Source organism: Schistocerca nitens, chromosome 1, assembly GCF_023898315.1.
Source record: "Schistocerca nitens isolate TAMUIC-IGC-003100 chromosome 1, iqSchNite1.1, whole genome shotgun sequence".
NCBI lineage: Eukaryota > Metazoa > Arthropoda > Insecta > Orthoptera > Acrididae > Schistocerca > Schistocerca nitens.
This window is the reverse complement of record NC_064614.1, coordinates 1,005,800,238-1,005,823,551: the sequence shown is the minus strand read 5'-3', so window position 1 is coordinate 1,005,823,551 and position 23,314 is coordinate 1,005,800,238. Positions and strand designations below refer to the sequence as shown.

The 23,314-nt window shown below is 42.3% G+C and overlaps 1 protein-coding gene across 1 annotated transcript in view; it reads right to left on the bottom strand.

Annotated features, from left to right (window-relative positions):
* LOC126219283 (glucose dehydrogenase [FAD, quinone]-like) overlaps window positions 1-23,314 on the bottom strand; it is a 103,555-nt gene that overhangs the window by 43,682 nt on the left and 36,559 nt on the right. The window contains exon 3 of the mRNA XM_049942144.1: window positions 21,665-21,947. Coding sequence (XP_049798101.1) covers window positions 21,665-21,947 — 283 coding nt within the window. The remainder of the gene's footprint in view (window positions 1-21,664; window positions 21,948-23,314) is intronic.

Sequence of the window (23,314 nt, the reverse complement as noted above, 5' to 3'; positions counted from 1 at the left end):
GTGTCGTTTCCGCTGGTCTTTAACACTTAGACAAGGAGGCCAGAGACGGAACGGGAAGGATGAGCGCCCATCCCAGAGAGCCCTTCGCGAAGTTTAGGGCAATCATGGTGGATCTAAAGTAGGATGACCAGACGTGATTTGAACCACTATCTTTCCGAATGAAGGTGTAGGGGTACTGTGTACTCCAATCAATGAGTGTCCCTATATGCGGCGGAATATTGTCTGCTGCCTCAGTGAGCATAGCTATCGAATATCTTTACCGCTGACAGGTGACGTTAATTTTATTAGTTGACCCCTAACAAAAACGTCTCAAGAAACGACCTGTGTGAGTCCACAACGATAACGTTACGCATCTCTTAACACAAGAAAGGTGTTGTGTACCATGAGTTATTTCCAGAGGCATATCCAAGGCAGCTGATCTTTATTTGCAATAACTGGGGCAACCTGTGGTCGTAATGTAAGAAAACTTACCAAACTATGATAACGCTCGCCTGCACTCAGCTATTCTTTCTGCCTCAATTACCTTTTACGCTCCTTATCGAGCAACGGTAAAGAAAATATGCTTTTAACTTAGTTGACGAAATCTTTAACTCCAAATTAATGGATTTCTAAAGGGGTTGAGTGGAAAATGTGAGCATTATCTTACTGTTTTAGATACTGTTATAGTGTTAGATAATAAATTGCTGATTAATTTGTCTCTTACATTTATCCATTGTGTTCAATAAATTAACAAGAAAACGCTATAAAATATCCACTGTACTCATACAAATGAATTGCAGTTTATTATTATAACCGTATAATGAAACCCCTTACTAATACGACCATGTTCCGTAACATGAGCATGCCAAAATTGTCACGAATTGGCCAGAAATTATGTACTTTTGGGTCTCAAATTGGTCTGTATCAATCTGCAATACACAGCCATACTGCAGTATTATTACTGTACTACCACAAAAGTATGGAAATGTAAGAGTGGGAATAGACACACAACGAAATGCAGTTAACAGATTTTTCACTATCTCAGTTTAGTCAATACAGCTATGTATTTTCAAAAGGCTAAAGCATCGTACCAGAAGATGACAAAAGCAGGTATTGACAAGTGCGGAATTCTGCAAGATTTTTTGCGTTTAACTCTGCAGGATACTGAATCAAGGTAGCGAGAAGAGTTTTGGGGGACAAGTTCTCTTAAGATTTCCTTACTGATTATCGATCTGCCTGCTTGTTGCTGAGTCACAACAGAGGTACAGCTTTTCGTCTGCAGTGAGACTGGAACTAACAGCTAACGCCATCTTCCCTTTGAAGAGCAAACAGCTCATTGCTGAGATCGTGAAGAACTGCGGCTGACACCGCTCCCTCTCCGTTCAGTGATGGATGAGACAGGTATTTTAGGAATGAAAAAGACGAGATTACTTGAAATTTTTGCTTCGAACGAGCTTCCTGGACTCACGAATATAAATGTACTACCTTGATGTCATCCCTTAAACGAGAATTATTCTGTATATTTAATTGAAATGGCAAGAAAATATCAAGGGAATATAGCAGGTCAACTGAAAACCACACCATGAAGTAAGCTGACGGTCAGAGTTGTCAAATATATTATTCGATCTTGCCACATCTGAGGCTAGAAGCAGGTAAAACATGTCTCCACGAATTAATTGTATCTTGGACGACTCGTACTTGCTTTTTGAAGGACTAGGGGCAGGCAACCGCTAAGTTGAGCAAATGGACACCTCAACAAATTTCTTCCCATCTCCGTACCTGAGAGGCAGTACTAGAATGTAGCTGTAAATAATATTAAGAATCACCAATTGCAACATAAGCACCAGAATTAGGATCAGGGGTGATTATTTGGGCACCTATAGCCTTCAGTAGCTTCCATAATAACTTTTGTTTTTCGTTTTACATGTATTACAAAATGAAAAGCTCATTAGCCAGAAAAATTCAACAGCAGTTGTTTGTTGCATCACTGTAATCCTTACATAATCTCTAACATGGATAGAATCGCTCAACTATATGTGAACTGCATTGACACCGTAGGTACGACCCTCACCCCCCCTCCTCTCCCCCTCTCCCACTACACTTTCGTCCCACCTTGATTGGTGGATAATTTATTTACACTATCTATTACACTGTTATCAAAATGTAAATTCCTGTTGGAACTAAATCCCTTTGATTAAGAATTGTTGCAGAAAGGCATAACACTGACAGCAGTTTTGGGTGATAATCAAAATCCTCAAATAAAGATGAGATATTGAATTTAATGGACGAAAGAAGAATATTTTTAAGTGCATCAAATGAAGCAGATATTCGTCTAAAAGTTGAGATTGACAAGAAATGCAAAAGGACTAAAAAAAAGGCTAAAGGGGAAATGCAGTTTCAGTATAAGTCGATCATCAACGTTTGTGTTTACCAACATCATTTTTGTAGCTTTAGGTGGTCTAGTGGACTGGCTCTTGCACAATATTCTGAAGGTCTCGTGTTTGATTTCCACCTTAGCCATAAATATTAACAAATGTCGAAACACGTCCACCGCGTCTGGGAAAGCCAAGTGAAGAACAGGTTGGTTGGTTTGTGGGATTAAAGGGGCCAGACTGCTACGGTCATCGGTCCCAAGTGAAGAACACTCTGCTCGACCATTATTCGGGATTCCATTTAAACATGACGTTTCCTGCTGTCAGCTGGTCTAACATCGGTTTAGTTTAGACAATCACAGAGGCGGATGCTGCAGAAAATGAAAAGTCTGAATGTTACTTACACATGAAATTTAGTTTACATATAATTATCGATAAAATAATAAGTAAAGAAAATTATCCATGTGCAAATAGATGGAGTTGAGAAATTCCTCTAGCGCTAAACAATTCTCTGTGTTTTCTTACACTACTGGCCATTAAAATTGCTACATCATGAAGAAATGCAGATGATAAACGGGTATTCATTGGACAAATATATTATACTAAAACTGACATGTGATTACATTTTCACGCAATTTGGGTGCATAGATCCTGAGAAATCAGTACCCAGAACAACCACCTCTGGCCGTAGTAACGGCCTTGATACGCCTGGGCATTGAGTCAAACAGAGCTTGGATAGCGTGTACAGGTACAGCTGCCCATGCAGCTTCAACACGATACCACAGTTCATCAAGAGTAGTGACTAGCGTATTGTGACGAGCCAGTTGCTCGGCCACCATTGACCAGACGTTTCCAATTGGAGAGAGATCTGGAGAATGTGCTGGCCAGGACAGCAGTCGAACATTTTCTGTATAGAGAAAGGCCCGTAGAGGACCTGCAACATGCGGTCGTGCATTATTCTGCTGAAATGTAGGGTTTCGCAGGGATCGAATGAAGGGTAGAGCCACGAGTCGTAACACATCTTAAATGTGACGTCCACTGTTCAAAGTGCCGTCATTGCGAACAAGAGGTGACCGAGACGTGTAGCCAATGACACCCCATACCATCACGCCGGGTGATACGCCAGTATGGCGATGACGAATACACGCTACCAATGTGCGTTCACCGCGATGTCGTCAAACACGGATGCGACCATCATAATGCTGTAAATAGAACCTGGATTCATCCGAAAAAATACCGTTTTGCCATTCATGCACCCAGGTTCGTCGTTGAGTACACCATCGCTGGCGCTCCTGTCTGTGATGCAGCGTCAAGGGTAATCGCAGCCATGGTCTCCGAGCTCATAGTCCATGCTGCTGCAAACGTCGTCGAACTGTTCGTGCAGATGGTTGTTGTCTTGCAAACGTCCCTATCTGTTGACTCAGGGATCGAGACGTGGCTGCACGATCAGTTACAGCCATGCGGATACGATGCCTGTCATCTAGACTGCTAGTGATACGAGGCCGTTGGGATCCAGCACGGCGTTCCGTATTACCCTCCTGAACCCACCGATTCAATATTCTGCTAACAGCCATTGGATCTCGAGCAACGCGAGCAGCAATGTCACGATACGATAAACTGCAATCGCCATAGGCTACAATCCGATGTTTATCAAAGTCGGAAACATGATGGTACGCATTTCTCCTCCTTACACGTGGCATCTCAGCAACGTTTGACCAGACAACGCCGCTCAACTGCTGTTTGTGTATGGGAAATCGGTTGGAAACTTTCCTCGTGTCAGCAAGTTGTAGGTGTCGCCACGGTCGCCAACCTTGTGTGAATGCTCTGAAAAGCTAATCCTTTGCATATCACAGCATCTTCTTCCGGTCGGTTAAATTTCGAGCCTGTAGCTCGTCATCTTCGTGGTGTAGCAATTTTAATGGCCAGTAGTGTAATATCCAGATTCCTATTAATGGCCACAATAGTTTCTTCGTAGTGTTTACAATCTTGCAGTATTTTTAAAATTATAAGGGCAGTTAAATGAAAACGAGACAGATGGAAAAAAGTAAGTAAACAGTTTATTATGTCAAAAGGTATCGCCATAACTATTAATATATTTATGCCACTGTGAGACAAGACGGTCAATGAATTCAAGGAAAGATGTCTGCGGTTGGCTACGGAAAAATGACTGTAACGAGGCGAACATCTCTTCGTGCGAAGCAAATCGACGGCCAAGTATGTCTTTCTTCAGGGCTCCAAAAGTAGGGGCAATTCTTGGAGAAAGATCGGGAACATATGGAGAACGTGTAAGGGCTTCCCAGCGAAACTTCTGCAGTGGACTCAAAACAGTCTTGCCAAGTTATGGGCGGGCTTTTATTTGTCTTAGAATAAAATTACTTTTTCGGTTGTTACGTTTACTGTGGATGTTAAAAACTAGTGCAGATGATAATCAGTATGAAATCTTCACTTTCTAAAAAAACACCAGTGACCAATCGCGCAAACAGTTGTCGCCGATATGTTGCCTGACGGAGCTGGTGTGCGGAACCTGCTCACCGAGCGTCCGTATCCTGAGTCTGGTGGGATCAAGGTGTCAGGAACTTGAATTACTAGCTACTTTTGATAGTCTTCTGCCCGTCATCTAACTCACGGCATTATATGTGGTGTATGCAGTGGTTTATGCCAATGGACAGGCATGTAGAAGAGCAACCGTCTAAATATCCTGTCACAAAAGGACTATATAAAGCAGAGAATCTTTACCAACTTCTTCTGTTATCAGACTACACTCGCTATACAACTACTCACCTTGACGTACCTCACGTCTCAGTTCCGCAAGATATTACATTTAAAACACGTGTTTTTCCTTACGTGCACGGCGGCCCATTCGTCAAGAGTCTAAAAAGCAGTGAGAAATATAAAACTACAGTTGTAGAAAAAGGCGTGCATCACGAAGAACGTAGATATATATTCATTCTGGAAACGTAGATATTACTGGTTGTAATGCTTGTAGATGACTATTTTTCTACCCCGTCTTATGGTTGAAAATGGACCATTTTGTTGAGCCATTTTTGCCTAAAATTTGTTTTCTTTAACTCGTAACTGCGATCCAGTAGGGGCCTCTCCTGTAAGGTACTCTAGATAAACATGTGTGCTGGCAGTATGTCTCCTTGACTGTTATGCTATGTAACAGACAGGAAAACCTTATAGTTCAGCATAACGAAAAACCGAAGCGTGTCATGAATTATGACTTCGATTGTAGATAGACTGAGTTGAGAGTAATGATTCAAATTGAAAACTGTTGCAAAGGCGAGTTTCTAAAGAAAAGGGATTTGGGGCCATAGCTGTATCCATCTTCCACAAATACTTTTTCTATCTGCGGATTTGTTGAAAATTTATACCATTAAATAGAGTTAGTCACTTGTGGATATGTTTGTCTTTAACATTTGAAAGATTTTTGAATCCTCGTGGAAACGTATTTTTACTACTTTTCTTCATTCTCTAATGCGAGGTGTAGAAAGCGCTGTTGAAGATCCTGCCCATTGCAGAGTGTCAATTTTTTGACCGAAATATCAAGTAAGCTGATAATAGAACGGAGAGGTTTTTGAGTTGGTAATAAATAGGAGGGGATTGCTCGTTCCGGTATTTCGCTTAAAAACTTCAGAGTGTAATGCACGTACATCAGACTAGATGGTGACGGGACAGAGGGAATAGCTTTTGGAAGTACTTGGGAGGGCGTTTCTATTTCCAGCGTTTACTGTACAACCAAAGGAAACCACCCAAAAACCCTGGCTATAAGTGAGGCATCAGAACTACTTCACTTTAGTCCCAGTACATAACGTTCAGCCCGCCCGGCTAGAAGCATGGTCTAACGCTCTGCCTCCCAAGCGGGAAGGCCTACCAGGCCCCGGTACGAATCCGCCCGGTGGATTAGTGTCGAGGTCCGGTGTGCCGGCCAGCCTGTGGATGGTTTTTAAGGCAGTTTTCCATCTGCCTCGGCGAATGCGGGCTGTTTCCCCTTATTACGCCTCAGTTACACTATGTCGGCGATTGATGCGCAAACACTGTCTCCACGTATGTGTACACCATAATTACTCTAACACGCAATTTTCGGGGTTACACTCGTCTGGGAGCCGAACCGCACAATAACCCTGGGTTCGGTGTGGGGCGACGATGAGGTGGGTGGACTGCTGTGGCCTGTTGTGGGGTTGTGAACCACTGAGGGCTGCGGCGGGACGAAGCCTCTCCGTCGTTTCTATGTCTCCGGTTCAATACACAATACACAAACACACACATAATGTCCAAGACACAGAATAAAACCCAAATGTATGTGAAAATGTGTTATGGCTACACAGAGTAAACGCGATGACTTTCTCGACATCTGAAGAGTATTTGTATCTTGTGGTCGTAAACTGCTCACACTGGTCTTTGCTGAATGAGATTCTATGCATGCTCAATACTTGAAAGGAAAAAGACACTTTTTGTGAGACCTTGCGTAACTGAGCCACGAGGAACGACAAGTTGAACAGTCGTATAACGGCTCTATGCTGATAACAGACGAAGCTGGCATAGGTAATATTCCCTGCATTAGGTAGCCCTTTTGTGGCAGGATATTTGAACAGCTGCATTTTCAACGATATGATGTTTGAGGAACATGGTGTCAAATAGTTCAGAGTTAACATTAGACCAATAACAAGAGAGGGGACAAAACGTAGGTTATAGGAGGTATGACTACGCTGTCTACGGCAGCTTCATTATGTGGGAGGCATCACAAAACTCAAAGAAATACCTGTAAGCACAAAGCAGGGCTCACAACCGAGCTAGATTTGTTCGCTTGCGGAAATCATGCGTATTACAGAAGTGAAATGGGGTGGTATTCTCCGAGTTTTAGAAAGTCAAACCGATAGCTAAATTGTTTGGTTTTCTTCTTGTGCCCCTACATTTTGCAGTGAAGTCATCCAGGAAACACCAAGCTAAGTGGTATAAATGTTAAATGACTGCTTATCTAGAGTGCCTTTCATGAATTCTGAATGAATTCCGCTTCAGTATCAATCTCAGTGACTTGCGAGTACAGTTTTATATCAACATGAATGAGCTCTCTTCATTTAAACAAACAGTTTAATTATTCGTCTAAGAATGGCAGTGCGTTAATAACATAAATCGGAAGAGTTCTACAACTAGCAAGCAATGACGTCCCACGCGTTTAGGAGTTCCATGAGCACGTGTATGATTTTACACTTCACGGTATGTAAATGTATGAATGAAACAATAGAACTTCCGTTTCTAATAGTGTTTAATATAGGGGAGAGTGTTTCGGACTTCCACCTCTAGCTAATTTCTTAATAGAGGTATAACATATTTTCTTATTCGATTCTTAAACAATAGTACTCACTTTTACTGTGTTGCAGTCCTTTTCTGAAATTACAAAAATTGCTCCATAAAAGAAAAGAGTCTGCAAATATGATAAAGTGTTCCAAAGAACAACATGGTCTTGTACCTACTAACAGGTATCTACTAAAGATTAAAGGCAACTGGAAAAATCTCGCCATATTTATTAACAGTATACCTTTTACACTAATATTCTATGACATCTCAGTAATCAGTAAGCGAAATCAAATTAAGTACATCAAAAACCAGTTACCAGTTAAATACATTTAGGGAAAGACGCTATTGGAATATAAGCAGATTTCCCATATTCAAGACAGGTAATATGTTCAAGACATAAAATCAATTCATTTCCAAATATCACGTGTTTCTTGGCTAAACACCTTCTTCCGTTTCAAGGCACAAGATGATACACGACAGATGGAGTAGGGCTTAACCATCCACACGTTATGTAAATATAGACCAGTTAAATGTTAATCACGAAAATTTTTTCTCAACGGATATATATGTTTCTTGTGGCGCTGAATCCGAGTTTTAAGTTTGCTGCCTTGCAGGAGGTCGGCTCCACAACGATAAACGCAAAAATCTCATTATTTTAGTCCTTGTCTTAGGTTTCATGTTTATGTCTCGAAAGGTATGCATTTTTCTAAGATGACTATCCGAAAATTAAAGTAGAGGAACTTTCCTACAAAGCGTGCTGTCCGATTTGAACGTCTACAGAGCAGCACCGACGCTAGGGCACGCAGGAAAGAAGCGATTATTGTGGCCCTTCTAAGATAACATAAGGAATGTCCACTCTCACCCACTACAACCCGAAAAATGTTATCAACAAAACACCCTACACTACCTGGATGCACATTAAATTTCCTACAAGAGACGTCTTCCATCACTCAATTTTCTCATAAGGGGAAAGGAGAAAATCGCCCTACAGCCAAAGGACGCCTTCCACTTTTCTATCCCTCATCGACGATTCTTTCGGTGCACTGCGCTTAAAGAGGCTTTTTTGAATGGAAACATATCAGGTACATGACACTAAACAGAAAAATGAATATGAAATTTGTGTGTTGTAATGTACATGGGTGAAGAAATGTGTGACTTTCCAGCCCAGGATTAGGTCAGCTCTTGGAGTACGTTCTCCATCTGGAGAAGGAGGAAGGGATTTAGTGCTAGAATATGGATACAAAAGACATATAAAAAGTGAGCAATCGATGTGTGCAGAAATACCTGTACCGATGTCATGTGTCTAGTTATTTTACTCGTCTCCATCTGGCTGTTGGTGGTCCAGGAAAAGTTTCTTGGGTACTAGAAGTTCCAGGAGAAGGATCTTGGCAATAGAGGGCCCAGGAAAAGGGGAAGAGGTTTACAAGGTCCGGACAGAACTGCTAGTTGTTACTGTTCTTCAACTAAGGAAATTGTATTTGAGTGGTTAATGTTACGAGAAAGAACAAATTATTTGTAAAGATGCATAATGCTGCAAAATATTACATGAAGTAAAACCTTCTGTCGCCTCAGTGGATTCAGACAGTGATACTGCAAGGAGCTCGTCCAGGTCGTCTTCGTCCTCTGTATTAAAACCGTCATCGATGTTGGAGCACGATCCTTCACGTTGCTAATACAGTTTTGCGGAAAACAATCCTTCTCGTCTGCACCCGTACCGACTCTGTCAATCTGCCCTGCATTTACAATATATAAGCTGAAGAAGTCTTTTGGGACCCATTGTATCAGTGTGGTAATGGGAACCAACCCATTTGTGGTCAATTTCCCCCCTCCTCTCCCAACTGCTTTGGATCCATGTGGTATCCGAACCACTGTTGCACCTGATGGAAAACTCTGGTGGCATGTTGTTGAGCTGCAGCTTCAGTGGGAGGTATGGAAGCTGTGTTTGCTGATGATTTGTAGGCTAATGTCGCGTACTGCTTGTTGAATGTTTTGGTTGGATGATTACCGCCATAAATGGCTATCAGAAATTTCTCATCAGTAGCTGTTATTCCCGTTGGATGGGCTGAAGGATCTGTAAATTTAGTAATGTATGTTTAGAGATCCGAAGTTTTTGAGAGGTTTTTGAGAAATTTAACCTTGAGTTGGTTGAGTAACGTGGATGTAGAGTCGCAGCTCATTGCATGCAGGAAGAGCATGTGATTGGCGCATACCTCTTTATTGCACTTCCCGGATGTGGAGGAGCTGAGGCGCTGTACTAGGAAATATACAATGGAGGGAGAGGGGGCTAGGTTGAGGAGTGTGGAGACCCATCATTATGACCGAAAGATCGACATCCCCCCCACCCCCCTCCCCTCGACAACTGCGACGTTCTTGTGAGCCTAGGTCAGGGATTCCGCCGTCCGCACTTTCACTGATTTTTAATTTTCCTTTAAGTTAAAGTTCCTCTCAGTTATAAATTAAACGGTAAGGAAATTTTTCTTTTCGTGTAACTTAGAAAAAGTATTAATATATTAAAGTCCCTTCTGACGACTATATACTCATTCCCTCTTAAAGCACAATTTCTCCTTGTACTAAAATCCTCTGTCTCTTTCTGTTATGAAAATGAAATTTATGCTTTTTTATAAATGCATGTTTTCTGATACCTGATCTAAAATAATTGCTTCCACATCTAGCAAACTGTTATCGCTACCTTGTTAAGGAAAAAAAAATAATAAAATAAAATTCCTCTCCTATGTTGTAGCATTTTCCCTTTCTACTATCATTATCCTACTTCGAGTGCGTAAGCTGAATCTAAAATACGTGTAATTTATTAGATAAACGAATGTTAAATAGAAAATAAAAATTACAGGACTGATTACCATAACTCAGATCCACGGATGCCATACTCGTCTGTAGATTGCAGAATTGTTTTAATAGTTACGTTTTCCCTACAGTTAATGGTGTAAAGTTACTAATCTACAGTGTCGTCGAAATCGAATTTTCTGGTGTTATCACGTATTGTGAGGTGTAGCCCGATTACCAACCTAGAGCGCGGTGATCTACGTGAATATCCGGCACCAGTTAAAGTTAGGGAGACGAGAAAGTCCATGTCCTTGGCGTATTGCATTAGGGGAGCAGGCGTTTTCATGCGTGTGGGCTGTTTTTTGTTTGTGGTCTCGCTCCTCCTTGCTCTTCAAAAATAATGACTAGCCTTTTGCCAAGCGACTGCCCTTTGAGGTAGGAGCAGAGGGTTTTTCTCTTACATTGCAGGGAAAGAGGCTGCTAATACACCGGCGTCTGTCTCACAAAAGACTTGTCGAAAGGGCTGTGATACATGTTGTACGTCACATTCTTTGTAACCTCAGAGGAAATGGAACTTCTATAGAGTAAGCAAACTATTATTGGGCTACAAGCACATTAAAATTGCGTCCTGTACAAGTGCCTGAAACCGATTTTCCTGCCAGTCGCAGGCAGTGTGCTACAAATTACATTATCCGTAGACGCTTCTTGTACTGATTTAAAATTACTAGTCGTCACTTGTTTCCCTCCATACCTCACAATCGCTGTTTGTTCTTACAAATTTATAAAAATTGCGACAGGTCGCCTTCTACAGTTGTAGAGTAAGGGTTATAAAGTGGAACCTTGTATAGCGAGCATAGTTCGTTCCAAAGTCTTACTCGTAGTGCGAAACACTCGTTAAGTGAAATAACTTACCTCCTATAAATTAATCTAAAATACGATAATGCCTTCCATGCAGAAAAAGGACTAAACTTCTTATCTTACTCCTACCATTTATTCAAAGAAAATTGTACATACAGTATTATGTACTTTATTATTCACGATACATAACTAATTCTTTTTTAATAGGAAGCTATATCTAAATTCATTTGTTTCTGCCGACGATTAAACGCTTGGCGAAAATGCGACACAGCAATAAATTTGTCGCAGGCGTAACCACTGCTTTATTGGGGCGATGATTTTCAATGTACGATGCAATCGATTCCCATGCTTTCAGCGTTATCTTATTGCGCCAGAAGGTTGTTGCTTTGCTGTAACCGCCTCCTCCTCCTTCTCCTCTGAAGAAATTCTCTCCACAACTTCCTGCTGTGAAACACACTGCAACTATATAATCTCTTCGGTACGGTCATTTCCTGCCTTTGATCTTCCAGAAGCTCATCGATGTAATCGCTATCCATTTATAATCTCATGCTCTTGGCCGAAGACATAATATAGTTGACTATAGGCTCCACAGGTACTGATTCAAATGCCTCAGACTCACATTCGACAACGCACTCCGCCGAAAGCTTCTTCCAATCAGAAGTGAGAGTTCTCTTGGTAAGCCCCTCCCACGCCTTTTCGATCACCTTCACGCAGGCAACGATGTAGAAGTTATATTTTCAAAACTCTCTGAGAGTGAGTCTGTTAGCTTCAGTCCACTCAAAGCAGGCTCAAAGAGTGCTTTAGTGTAGAGCTTCTTACAGTTAGAAATACTCGTAATATGCTGGTCCATAGGCTGGAGTAACGGAGTGGTGTTGGGAGGCAGAAATTGGATCTTGATGAACTGAACATTTTCAAGGAGGTGGTCTTGCAGGACTGGTGAATGGGAAGGAGCGTTGTTCATAACAAGCAAGACACGGGGATGCAGATTCATCTCAAGCAAACATCTTTTTGATCGAAGGACAAAACACCTCATTGAGTGAATCACAAAAAAGATCACGTCTCACCCAAGCCTTGTTGTTCTAAATCCACATGACAGTTAATCTGTTCTGGGATTTTACGCTTCTAGAAAGCTCGTGGAGTTCGCCATTGTCTTGTGACCGGGCAATACATTCTCTTCTGCTGTTATAAAAATACGCTTCAGCACCTTTTTCCAGGAAAGACCCGTCTTGTCACAATTAAAAACCGATTGCGGCAGATAATCCTCGGAATCTGTGAACGTCTTGAAATTGCTGATGAAGTTCTCTGCTGCCTTTGTGTGGGAGTTTGCTGCTTCGCAGTGGCTCACAACGCAGTGGATGCCGGTTAAACTACTCGAGCCACCTACGGCTTCCCTTAAACACTTCTTCGGCAGCTGATGATCCTGGCGTCTTCTTAACGAGGTCGGCGAAAAACATTCTCACCTTTTCACAAATGATGTTCTCGTTAGTAGTGTCGCCTTGCAATTGGTTTTCATTTATCCATATAAGGAGCAACCCTTCGACGTCGTCCAGAGTGCGAAACCATTGTTTTGAGAATAGTGCAAATAGTTGATGTAGGCCGACTGCATGTGCGTTCTAAATCAGCAACGCTCACGCCACGTTTGCGTTTTTCAATGATTTTATGTTTCATTTGCAAGGACATTTTCTTTCTCTTACGCTCGTCTTTCTACGGATTTATCTTCGGAGACCTTTCTACGAAGATTATAAAAACTTGCACACAAAAAAACACTTTGTGAACACAAGTTTAGAAAAATGTGCATTAAGATGGCAGGAGAATCATGTAAGAACCCACCCAAATTCTGGCATCGGCCATGTCAAAGAATTGGGTGGAATGGATACTACGTTGTTTCACTGTAAATACTGCTTCCAGCTGTTTGGTGGCGTTATGCTAGTGCGTAATTCTTACACATTACTAACAAACATTTTATATAACATATTTTTGTGCACTCATACTTCGGGTATTACCGAGCGAGGTGGCGCACTGGTTATAACACTGAACTCGCATTCGTAAGGACGACGGTTCAAACCTGCGTCCGGTGATCCTGATTTATGTTTACCGCGATTTCCCTAAATCGCTTCAGACAAATACCGGAATGGTTCCTTTGAAAGGGCACGGACAACTTCCTTCCCCATCTTTCCCTGACCCTATTGGACCGATGATCTCGCTGTTTGCCCCCCCCCCCCTCCCTCCCCCTGTATCAAACAACTTCCTGGGAGATTATTAAAACTGTGTGCCGGACCTTTCGTCCAGGAATGCTGGTTCAGCAAGTTTCGCAAGAGAGCTTCTGTGAAGTCTGGAAGGTATGAGACGAGATGCTGGTGGAAGTAAGGCTGTGAGGACAGGTCGTGAGACGTGCTTGGGTAACTCAGATGGATGCCGGCGCGGTAGCTCAGCGTGTTCGGTCAGAGGGTTAGCTGCGCTCTGTAATAAAAAAACTTTGTGACTGGATCAAAGACGAACTTCGACGGGTGTCATGGGACGTCCACACTGAACAAATGGAACGAACGATAAAGAACAAAATGAAATTAAAAAAAAGGTAGGCCACTTGCCCGCGAAAGGTAAAGGTCCCGAGTTCGAGTCTCTGTCAGGCACACTGTTTTAATTTGCCAGGAAGTTTCATATCAGCGCACACTCCGCTGCAGAGTGAAAATCTCATTCTGGAAACTTCGATATTCTCTTCTGTGTCCTAATTATTCCTCTACTGAATGTGCATTTTGTTTAGGTTGTGTCGCCTAGTATTTTACGATGGCTTAAAACAATCGTAGAGGAAAGTGTTGTGTGTGGAGGACAGTGACCCATGCTGTTCCCTGGTTGGTCGATGTTAGATGTAGTGACCTATTTTAGAATCAAATGAAGGCACTAGACAGCCACAAGCAATTCTCGGTATTTTTTGCTGTTTCTGTGGTGAGGCACGAGGTTGTGTTTTGTATAACATTTGTAAATATCCTTACTGCCGGACATTTAAGTGCTGCATAAGACACTGTTCATTCTTCAGTTACAGGATATTATCCTGGTTGAAATTCTACACAATTTTTTTTTAACTAGTCCAGCCAGATGGTGTCAAAACAGCTGTCTTCGTAATTAAATTGGGAAAATTTTTTCCTCAACGGTTTTATAAGTATTTTGGGGCGTTAAATCCGAATTCTAATTTTGCTCCCTTGTAAGAGGTCGGCTTCACAACAAAAAACGCAAAAAATCTTAATATTTTAGCCATTTTTAAAATTTTTCGGTTATATCTCAAAAACTAGGTATTTTTAGAAGGTGACTACTCTACACAAACTTAGAGTAGAGGAAACTTCCTATAAAATGCAATAGTCACGTCTGAAGTTCTACTACCTAGAGCGCGCAGAAAAGAAGAGGTTTTTGGCCTGTCTGCAAAAAACATCAGAAACGCCCACCTCGAAAAATAGACAACAAAGCCCACTACACCAAGTGGAAACACATTTAATTTCCTTCAAGAGACGCCTTTAACATTCAATTTTCTCATAAGGGGGAAGAGAGAAACAAGAAAAATACGTAAAATGCTTTCTGCACCCTACTGCCAAAGGGTGGCTCCTACCTATCTATCACCGGCGTTATTCTTTCGGTATATTATGATTAAAACAGGTTCCTTTGAATGAATTGTTGGTAAAGCATGATTAAAACATTAATAGCCTATATCATATAGGTGCATGGCACTAATAGAAAGATGATTATGAAATTTGTATGTAGTGAATGTCGAGCCCAGGATTGGGCCATTACTTAGAGAAAATTCTCTGTCTGGAAAAAAATAAGGCGTTTGATGATAGAATATGAACACAAAATGCGTGTAAGTTGTACAGTGAACCTATGAAGTATGAGTGTGAAGACAAACCTGTCGGCATTAAGCCATCCACTATGTTTTAAAGGATGATTATCGCCAAACAATGAGACAAAGAAGTAGAGCATTTCTTAACCTACGGACTGGCTCCAAACGCCCTGCCTTCTTTCGATAAGGATGGAATCGAAAAGGAACAAAATCTGCGTCGTATAAAGATTTTAAACCTCTTTCAGGCACCGCATTATTGGATTGCAGTACGGTACATGTAACTCGTCAGTCGCATGTTGCACAGATTCATATGGTGAAGTGGCTTACCTTGTAAGGATTGTGCGACGCGTATATCCATAACGTACCAACTAAGTACAATCACAGTGCGTCGTTTATGTTCAGTGTATATTTGGATGGACAGGAGACTACCAAGCTCATGGAGTGCTTAACGATGGTGGGAGAGTAGAGATACAATTTAGCAGCAGCATGACACCAACAGTTTCACAACTAAATTTTCCATCGAATGGAAAAAACAAGGGTAGTGTAATTACCATGCTGATGACAAAATGCCATGAAAGTAACCTTGCGTCCAAGCAGACAGCTGATGAGGCAGACAAAAAAAAAAAAAAAAAAAGAAGTTGCCTCATTACACGAACTACCTATTTCAGTTAATTTCTTCCATCGTACAAGAGAATTATTATGTTACAACAAACACTATAAAATTCCAGACGCAGAAAACAACTAAGATTAGTCAATAGAAGGGCTATAAAGTAAGGAAGGTCACGTAGTTAAAAACTAAAAACGGATGCCCCCTTTCACTAGTAACAAAAAAGTCCAGAATTCGAACCAAACCACTGCTTTTGAATAGCAATCGCCAGCACTGGTGGCCGAAGACTTCCGATATAAGGTGTCACCCCAGTTCCTCCGACAGTCTTGTCAAAGACGGAGGTGCAGCGGACATAGATTCATGCCAACTTCTGGACCGTGATGTGGAACTTTTTTTTGGGTCATCAGTCTTCTACTGAGTTCATCTACTGTGCCAGACTATTCATCTCAAAACAGCACATGCCCCCAAAGTCCTCAGTTATTTGTTGGATGTATTGCAATCTCTATCTTCCCCCGCAGGTGTTATTCTCTATAGCTCCGTCAAGTACTGTGGATGATATTTCCCGATCTCTTAACACATACAATTATCGTCTTTCTTCGGTTTACTATCAGAGCATATTCTGTGCTCATTAGACTGTTTTTCCGATGTAGCGATGTAACTGTAGGGGAGAGAAACGGCATCCCGATCTTACATACTTTTTAATCCGAGCATTTCGTTTTTGGTGTTCCACTCTTGTTCTTCGTTCTTGGTTCTTATACGGGATGATTATAATTAAACTTTAGCTGTTTAACACGTTATTAAACAACTACCGCACGAGGGCAAAACTTGGTTGCATTAATGTCAAGAACATGGGGAAAAGAAATAATGCAGAATCAGTTCAATTTAACCACTTTTAATGTGCTGCTACCGTGCATCATACCATTACATACCGATTATATTGCTGCTACAAAAGGAGCTCAATATGGCGCCCGTCAGTCCAGAAGAGTCTGAAAGCGCAAGACTGCATTCTGCACAGCAAAACGAAGCATGCCAGTAGGTATGCTGGCTACCTCTCTTGGTATGCTGCGCTCCAGATCAGCATATGTGTGAACCCTGTCCTCCAGGTAGTCCCCACAACCAGAAACCACAGGGAGTGAGATTAGGCGACCGCGCCGGCCAAGCGTTTGGAAACCATCGGCTGATAATTCGATCGTTTACAAATGTTTTTGGGAGAAGCAGGTGAACTTCACGAGCGTTGTGCGGTGGGGCTCCAGCTTGCGTGAAGACTGTTGAGTTTAATGTGTCTGTCTCCTGTAGGGCAAGTATGACACGCTGGCGAAGTAGATCGCAGTAATGCTGGCCAGTCACACTGCGCATATTTGGTCCTTCAGTGCCAACCTGTTCAAAAAAGGGTAGACCAATGATGAACGTAGCCATGAAGCCACATCATACGGTGACACGTTCACCATTCAGAGGAACTTTATGCACAGTGACTGGAGGTGAAGATCCCCACACTCGGCAGTTCTGTGTGTACACTTCACCCGTCAGAGAAAAATGAGCTTCTTGTGTCCATAGGATGATCCAGGGTCAGTCCTCGCAACTTCCTTGCGAGAAAGTGGAGAGCGAGGTCAACACGTCGTTGCGCGTCCTATGGTGCAAGCTGCTGTACGATATGGACCTTGTACGGATACCGTTTGAGAATGATTCGAAGCACCTTCCTTACAGTGGACCACGGGATGTTCAACCGTCTTGGCACAGCACGCGCACTGCCTGACGATCGGAAATTGCGCGCAGCATTGTCTGCTATAGCAACAGCGATTTCTTCAACCACCTGTGGTGCAACCGGGCGTCGACCTCTTCCCAGATCGATGCCCAGTTCTCCAGATGATTCGAACTTCTTCATCATGCTCCACACAGCAGGTGGAGAAAGATGACGCTTCCGTAATCTACATCTACATCACACTCCGCAAGCCGCCTAATTTCGTATGGCGGAGGGTGCTTTCGGTACCACTATCCGATCCCTCCAATCCAGCTCCACGCGCGAATAGTGCGTGGGAAGAATGATTGTCGGTAAGCCTCTGTACTGGCTCTAAGTTCTCGAATTTTTCTAGTCGTGGTCAATACGCGAGATGTATGTGGGGGGAAGCAATATGTTGTCCGACTCCTCCTGAAAAGTGCTGTCCCAAAATTTCAATGTAAATCTCTCCGTGATGCACAACGCCTCTCTTGTAACTGCCAGTGGAGTTTGTTTAGCGTCTTCGTAACGCTCTCTCGCCAGCTAAACGATCCCGTGACGAAACACGCCGCTCTTCTTTGGATCTTCTTTGTCTCCTCTATCAGTCCTACCCGATAGAGATCCCAGGTAGATGAATACTATTCAAGAATCTGGAGGACAAGCGCCTAATAAGCCACTTCTTTCGTGGATGAGTTACATTTCCTTAAGATTCTTCCGATGAATCTGAGTCTGGTATATGCTTTTTCCACTATCTGTTTTATGCGGTCATTCCACTTGAGGTCGCCGTGGATAGTTACGCCTAGATATTTTACGGTAGACGTTGTCTACCGCTGTTTGTCATTTTACATTTATTAACGCTCAGGGTCAACTTCCAGAGCCTGCACTATTCATCAGTTCTCTGCAGGTCGTTCTGTAAATTCTTACTATCTTCTGGTGCTGCTACTTTGACATATACAACTGCATCATTTGCGAATAGCCTTAAAGAGCATCCGACACTTTCCACTAAATCATTTATATATATTGTAAACAGCAACGGTCCTATCACACCTCCCTGTAGTACTCCGGATATTACCTTTACATCTGCCGATGTAGTTCCGTTAAGAGCGACGTGTTGATTTCTGTCTGCAAGAACGTCCTGAATCCAATCGCAAGTCTGCTCCGATACTCCAAAGCTCGTATTTTTTTCAATGCGGAACGATGTCAAATGCCTTACTGAAAACAAGGAACACGGCATCAACCTGACTGCCGTTATTCACTGCGCTGTACATCTCATGTAGGAACAGAGTGAGTCGAGTTTCGCAGGATATCAGTCTGCGAAGTCCTTGTTGATTTTCATAGAGCAGATGTTCATTTTCCAGAAACGTCAGACTTCTTGAACATAAATCATGTTCTATAATTCTACGACAGATTGACGTCAACGATATAGGTCTATAATTGTGTGGATTTGTCTTACAGCCGTTCTTACAAACGGGAATGATCTGCTCTTTTTTCCAGTCGTTAGGTACCTTTCGTTGCTCAAGCCATCTACGATAAATTACTGCTAGAAGGGGAGCAAGTTCTTTCGCATATTCTTTATAGAATCTTGTACGTATCTCATCTGGTCCTGACGCCTTTCCACTACTAAGCGATTGTAGCTGATTTTCAGTTCCCCGATCATTTACCTCAATATCTGCCATTTCGACGTTCGTACGACGATTGAAAGGAGGGACAGTGTTACGATCTTCCGCGGTGAAACAACTTCGGAAGGCCGAATTCAGTATTTCGGCCTTCTCTCTGTTCTTCCGTTTCGGTGGCGGTTTGGTCGCTGAGAGAATGAATAGATGATGATTTTGAGCCACTTACTGATTTTACATACGACCAAAATCTCTTAGGGTTTTTAGGCAGGTCTGTTGACAACGTCTTAAAATGTGTGTGAAATCTTATGAGACTTAACTGTTGCGGTCATCAGTCCCTAAGCTTACACACTACTTAACCTAAATTATCCTAAGGACAAACACACACACCCATGCCCAAGGGAGGACTCGAACCTCCGCCGGGACCAGCTGCACAGTCCATGACTGCAGCACCCGAGACCGCTCGGCTAATCCCGCGCGGCTGACAACGTCTTACTTTCAAAATCATTGAACGCTTCTCTAATTGCTCTCCTTACGCTCATTTTCGCTTCGTCCAGCTTCTGTTAGACAGCTTGGATTTTACTTCTCTTGAATCTGAGATGAAGTGCTCTTTGTTTACGTAGAGCTTTTCTAGGACGACTATTAAACCATGGTAGATATTGAACGACACCTTTGAATTTTTTCCTTTTGTTCTCCACATCTCCGTCTTCATCCCCGATTATTTGATGCTGACTGTTAAGATATTCTGAGATTTGCATCCTGTCACCCTTGCTGAGCAAATATATCTTTCTACCTTTCTTAACATTCCCTGTAGAACACGTCGCCATAGATGCTGTCACAGACTTATGTTCACTGACCCTTTCCGCTTCGTTAACTGATTAGATAAGTTCAGGGCTGCTTGTTGCCAGGAGCTCTAAGAAGTTACCCTCACGAGTTGGTTCTCTACCTATCTGCTCAAGGTAACTTTCGGACAAGACATCCAGAAAAATGCCAGACGAATCCCTGCCTATGGCACCAGCTTTGATAGCATAACACTCCCAATCTATACCTGGCAGGTTGAAGTCAACCCCTATTACAACAGCACGATCAGGAAAATTACTAATGATATTCTGCGAGTTCTGTTTGAAGCTCTCTACAACTACAGATTCTGATCCAGGTGGTCTATAAAAGCATGCAATCACCATTTTTTACCGTTATTTGATACTCAGTTTCACTCAGATTAATTCACATTCGGAATCCGTGATAACCTCGCTAGACTTTATCGAATTTTTTACTGCAATGAACATGCCGCCACCATTGGCAACTAAGGTTACGATAAACATTCCAATCTGAATGTAGGATTTCGTTGTCATTGATGTCTGGTTTGAACCAGCTTTCTGTTCCCAATACAATCTGTGCATTATAACCTTCAGTAAGGTATATTAATTCTGGGACCTTTCTTTGCATGCTCCTGCAGTTTATTAAAATCATGTTAATCTTTTCTATCTCTGATCTGCGAGGACCAAGAGTCTCTGAGGTCGCTGTGGCTGATGTAACAGGCAAATCGTCTTTGATCCCAAGGGAGGGGTTCTGTAACCTAAGAAAGCCCCATGTACAAGTCACAGACAATTCATTGAAAAAAGCTGTATTTTTTGCTTTAGGGAGGAAAAAGAAAGGAAATAAAAGCCAATGGACACATAATTACTTTCAATAGAGGCGTGCTTTTCATGACTATGCTCCAATAAAAGCATTTTTCATACTGTTTTGCTTATTTTTTGGTTCATACAAGTAACATTGGTCAATATTGTATGTGATAAAATAAATTCAGAGATGGATTTAGTGCGCAAAATGTATGAAAGTAAGCTATGTCCTAAGAAAAGGCAATCAGAAATATTTTACTGGCTTTTTGTCGTTGATTTTACTCTACGCTACCGTGCAGACCAGAAGAAACGCCATTGGTAATGTGAGCTAAAATCTTGGTGAGACATTTCTGTATTCAAGCTGTGGCATGTAGTCACTCAGGAGGTCTATGTCCATTTTATGAAATTGAAAATGTTGAACGGTGCTGATATGGATGCTGGATAAAAACTTAATGGTCACCAGATATATGGCAACTGCTTTAGTGATGCGTTTCGAACGCGCTCATCATTAGAAGATCTGTAAAAAGTTACAAAAATTAAGAGTAACACAGTCATATTAGCTAAAAAATAAACAATAATATATAATAAAAAGTGCATGAAAAACACATACCAAGATAATAAAGTGCCTGCTAGGTGGCGCTAGTGGTATGTGTCATATTCACATGACCGCATACTGCCTGTATGAAGTTTTTCTCCCTCACTTGGTATGTGTTTTTCATTAACTCTTTATTGCATTTTCTGGTTTGTTTTCTGGATACTCTCACCGTGCTACTTTTGAGTTCTGTAACCTTTTATGGATATTGTAATAATGCGTGTATTTGAAACGCGTCAGTAAAGCTGTTTCTTTACGAGTGGTAACTATTAAGTATTTCTCCAGCGTCCATGCCATTTCTGCACAAATTTAATATATTCTTTGTATGGCTCGTAGTTTTTGCACAGTCATCGCCTGAAACACCGGAAATACTTATGAATAACCCTGTGTCTCCTCATTCTATACCTGGCAGTGTGAGAGGCCCTTTGCCACGTAACAGGTCGAGCCAGTTGACCGGGTTGAGGGCGTCCCTCTTGTCGATGATGGTGACGGACTCGTTGACGGTGAAAGTGATTCCGCCCATGGCGGGGTGGTCCTGCAGGTTCTGCCCCACGGCTGGCAGGTCCTGCACGACGGGGATTCCCAGGCTCTCCAAGTGGTCGCGGGGTCCCACGCCGGACAGCATCAGCATCTGCGGGGAGTTGATGGCGCCCGCCGACAAAATCACCTCCTTGTCTGCCAGCACCTCCTGGTACCGGCAACACAACAGCGTCCACATGTTCAATAATAAGCAGCAGATTCATCACCAAAAACAAAATAATATGCCTGCTGAAGCTTAAACTATGCTCGTGTTCTCATGTAGACGGATCGTTGTTAGAAACTGAATAAAGACGCAGTGTGAGAATGGAATGTACCAGGCTTGGACAACAAATGATCAACTGTCAGCCCAAGTCGGTGGGAAGTTACATTACAAGCACATAGTTACCTCACTAGCTTATTGTTGTGCGGAACTGCATGCCATTATCACCAGAAGATGGACACATGTTTTCACCTTTGATGTACAAAATAACAAATTTGCCCTTTCATTTGCCCTTCCGACCATCCTGATTTATTATTTAATGCGAATACAAGGTTGGTACCTTTAAAAGGAATCCAAGGGATTCTAAAACCTATCATAAGTGAAGCAAATGTCTGTAAGAGGAAAATTTGCTGCCGAAGTCATAAGACCTCTGGTCGGATGATTTTTGTTGTACACTCTCTCCACTTTCTGGCACAGTTCATATCTACGATGCCGCATTTCTGACCAGGATTATGTGACCATTTTGTCTGGTCACGTCCACCCCACAATACAATGTTTGTTCAACAATGGTGATGCCGTGTTTCGGCAGGGCTTCTGTTCACATAGCTCTCATCGTCCAGAACTGCTTTTGTGAGCACGATGATGAATTGTCGCATCTCCCTTGGCCACAATATCAAATTGTTCAAATGGCTCTGAGCACTACGGGACTTAACATCTGAGGTCATCAGTCCCCTAGACTTAGAACTACTTAAACATAACTAACCTAAGGACATCACACTCATCCATGCCCGAGGCAGGATTCGAACCTGCGACCGTAGCAGCAGCGTGGTTCCGGACTGAAACGCCTAGAACCGCTTGGCGAACGCGGCCGGCCACCAATATCATCAGATCTAAAAGTTATTTAGCCTTTTGGTCTACTCTGGAGAGAAGGTGCGTGATTACCATTCACTTCCGTCATCTTGACTTAACCTGGCGATATTTAGCAGAAATATTGTATAAAAACTATACAGGACTTTTATTCCTCTATTCCGAGACGAGTAGAAAATTGTTTTGAATGCCAACAGTTTTTCTACACCGTATTGGATATGTTAGTGTGTCGTGTTTTTGACGTTTCCATATTTCTTTCACTCCACTGTAGATTCTTCTCGTTCATGTTATCTGGGTTGGATGTGCTCCACGTACGCCGGATGAACAGAGGAGGACCACGCTAGAACTTAAACCGCAGTTTCTAGTGAACAAGACATTGTCGAATGTTCCCAGACGAGCGAGGCCTTTGTGAAGTAGTATTCACCCGGTGTACCGCCGGGGATAGAAAG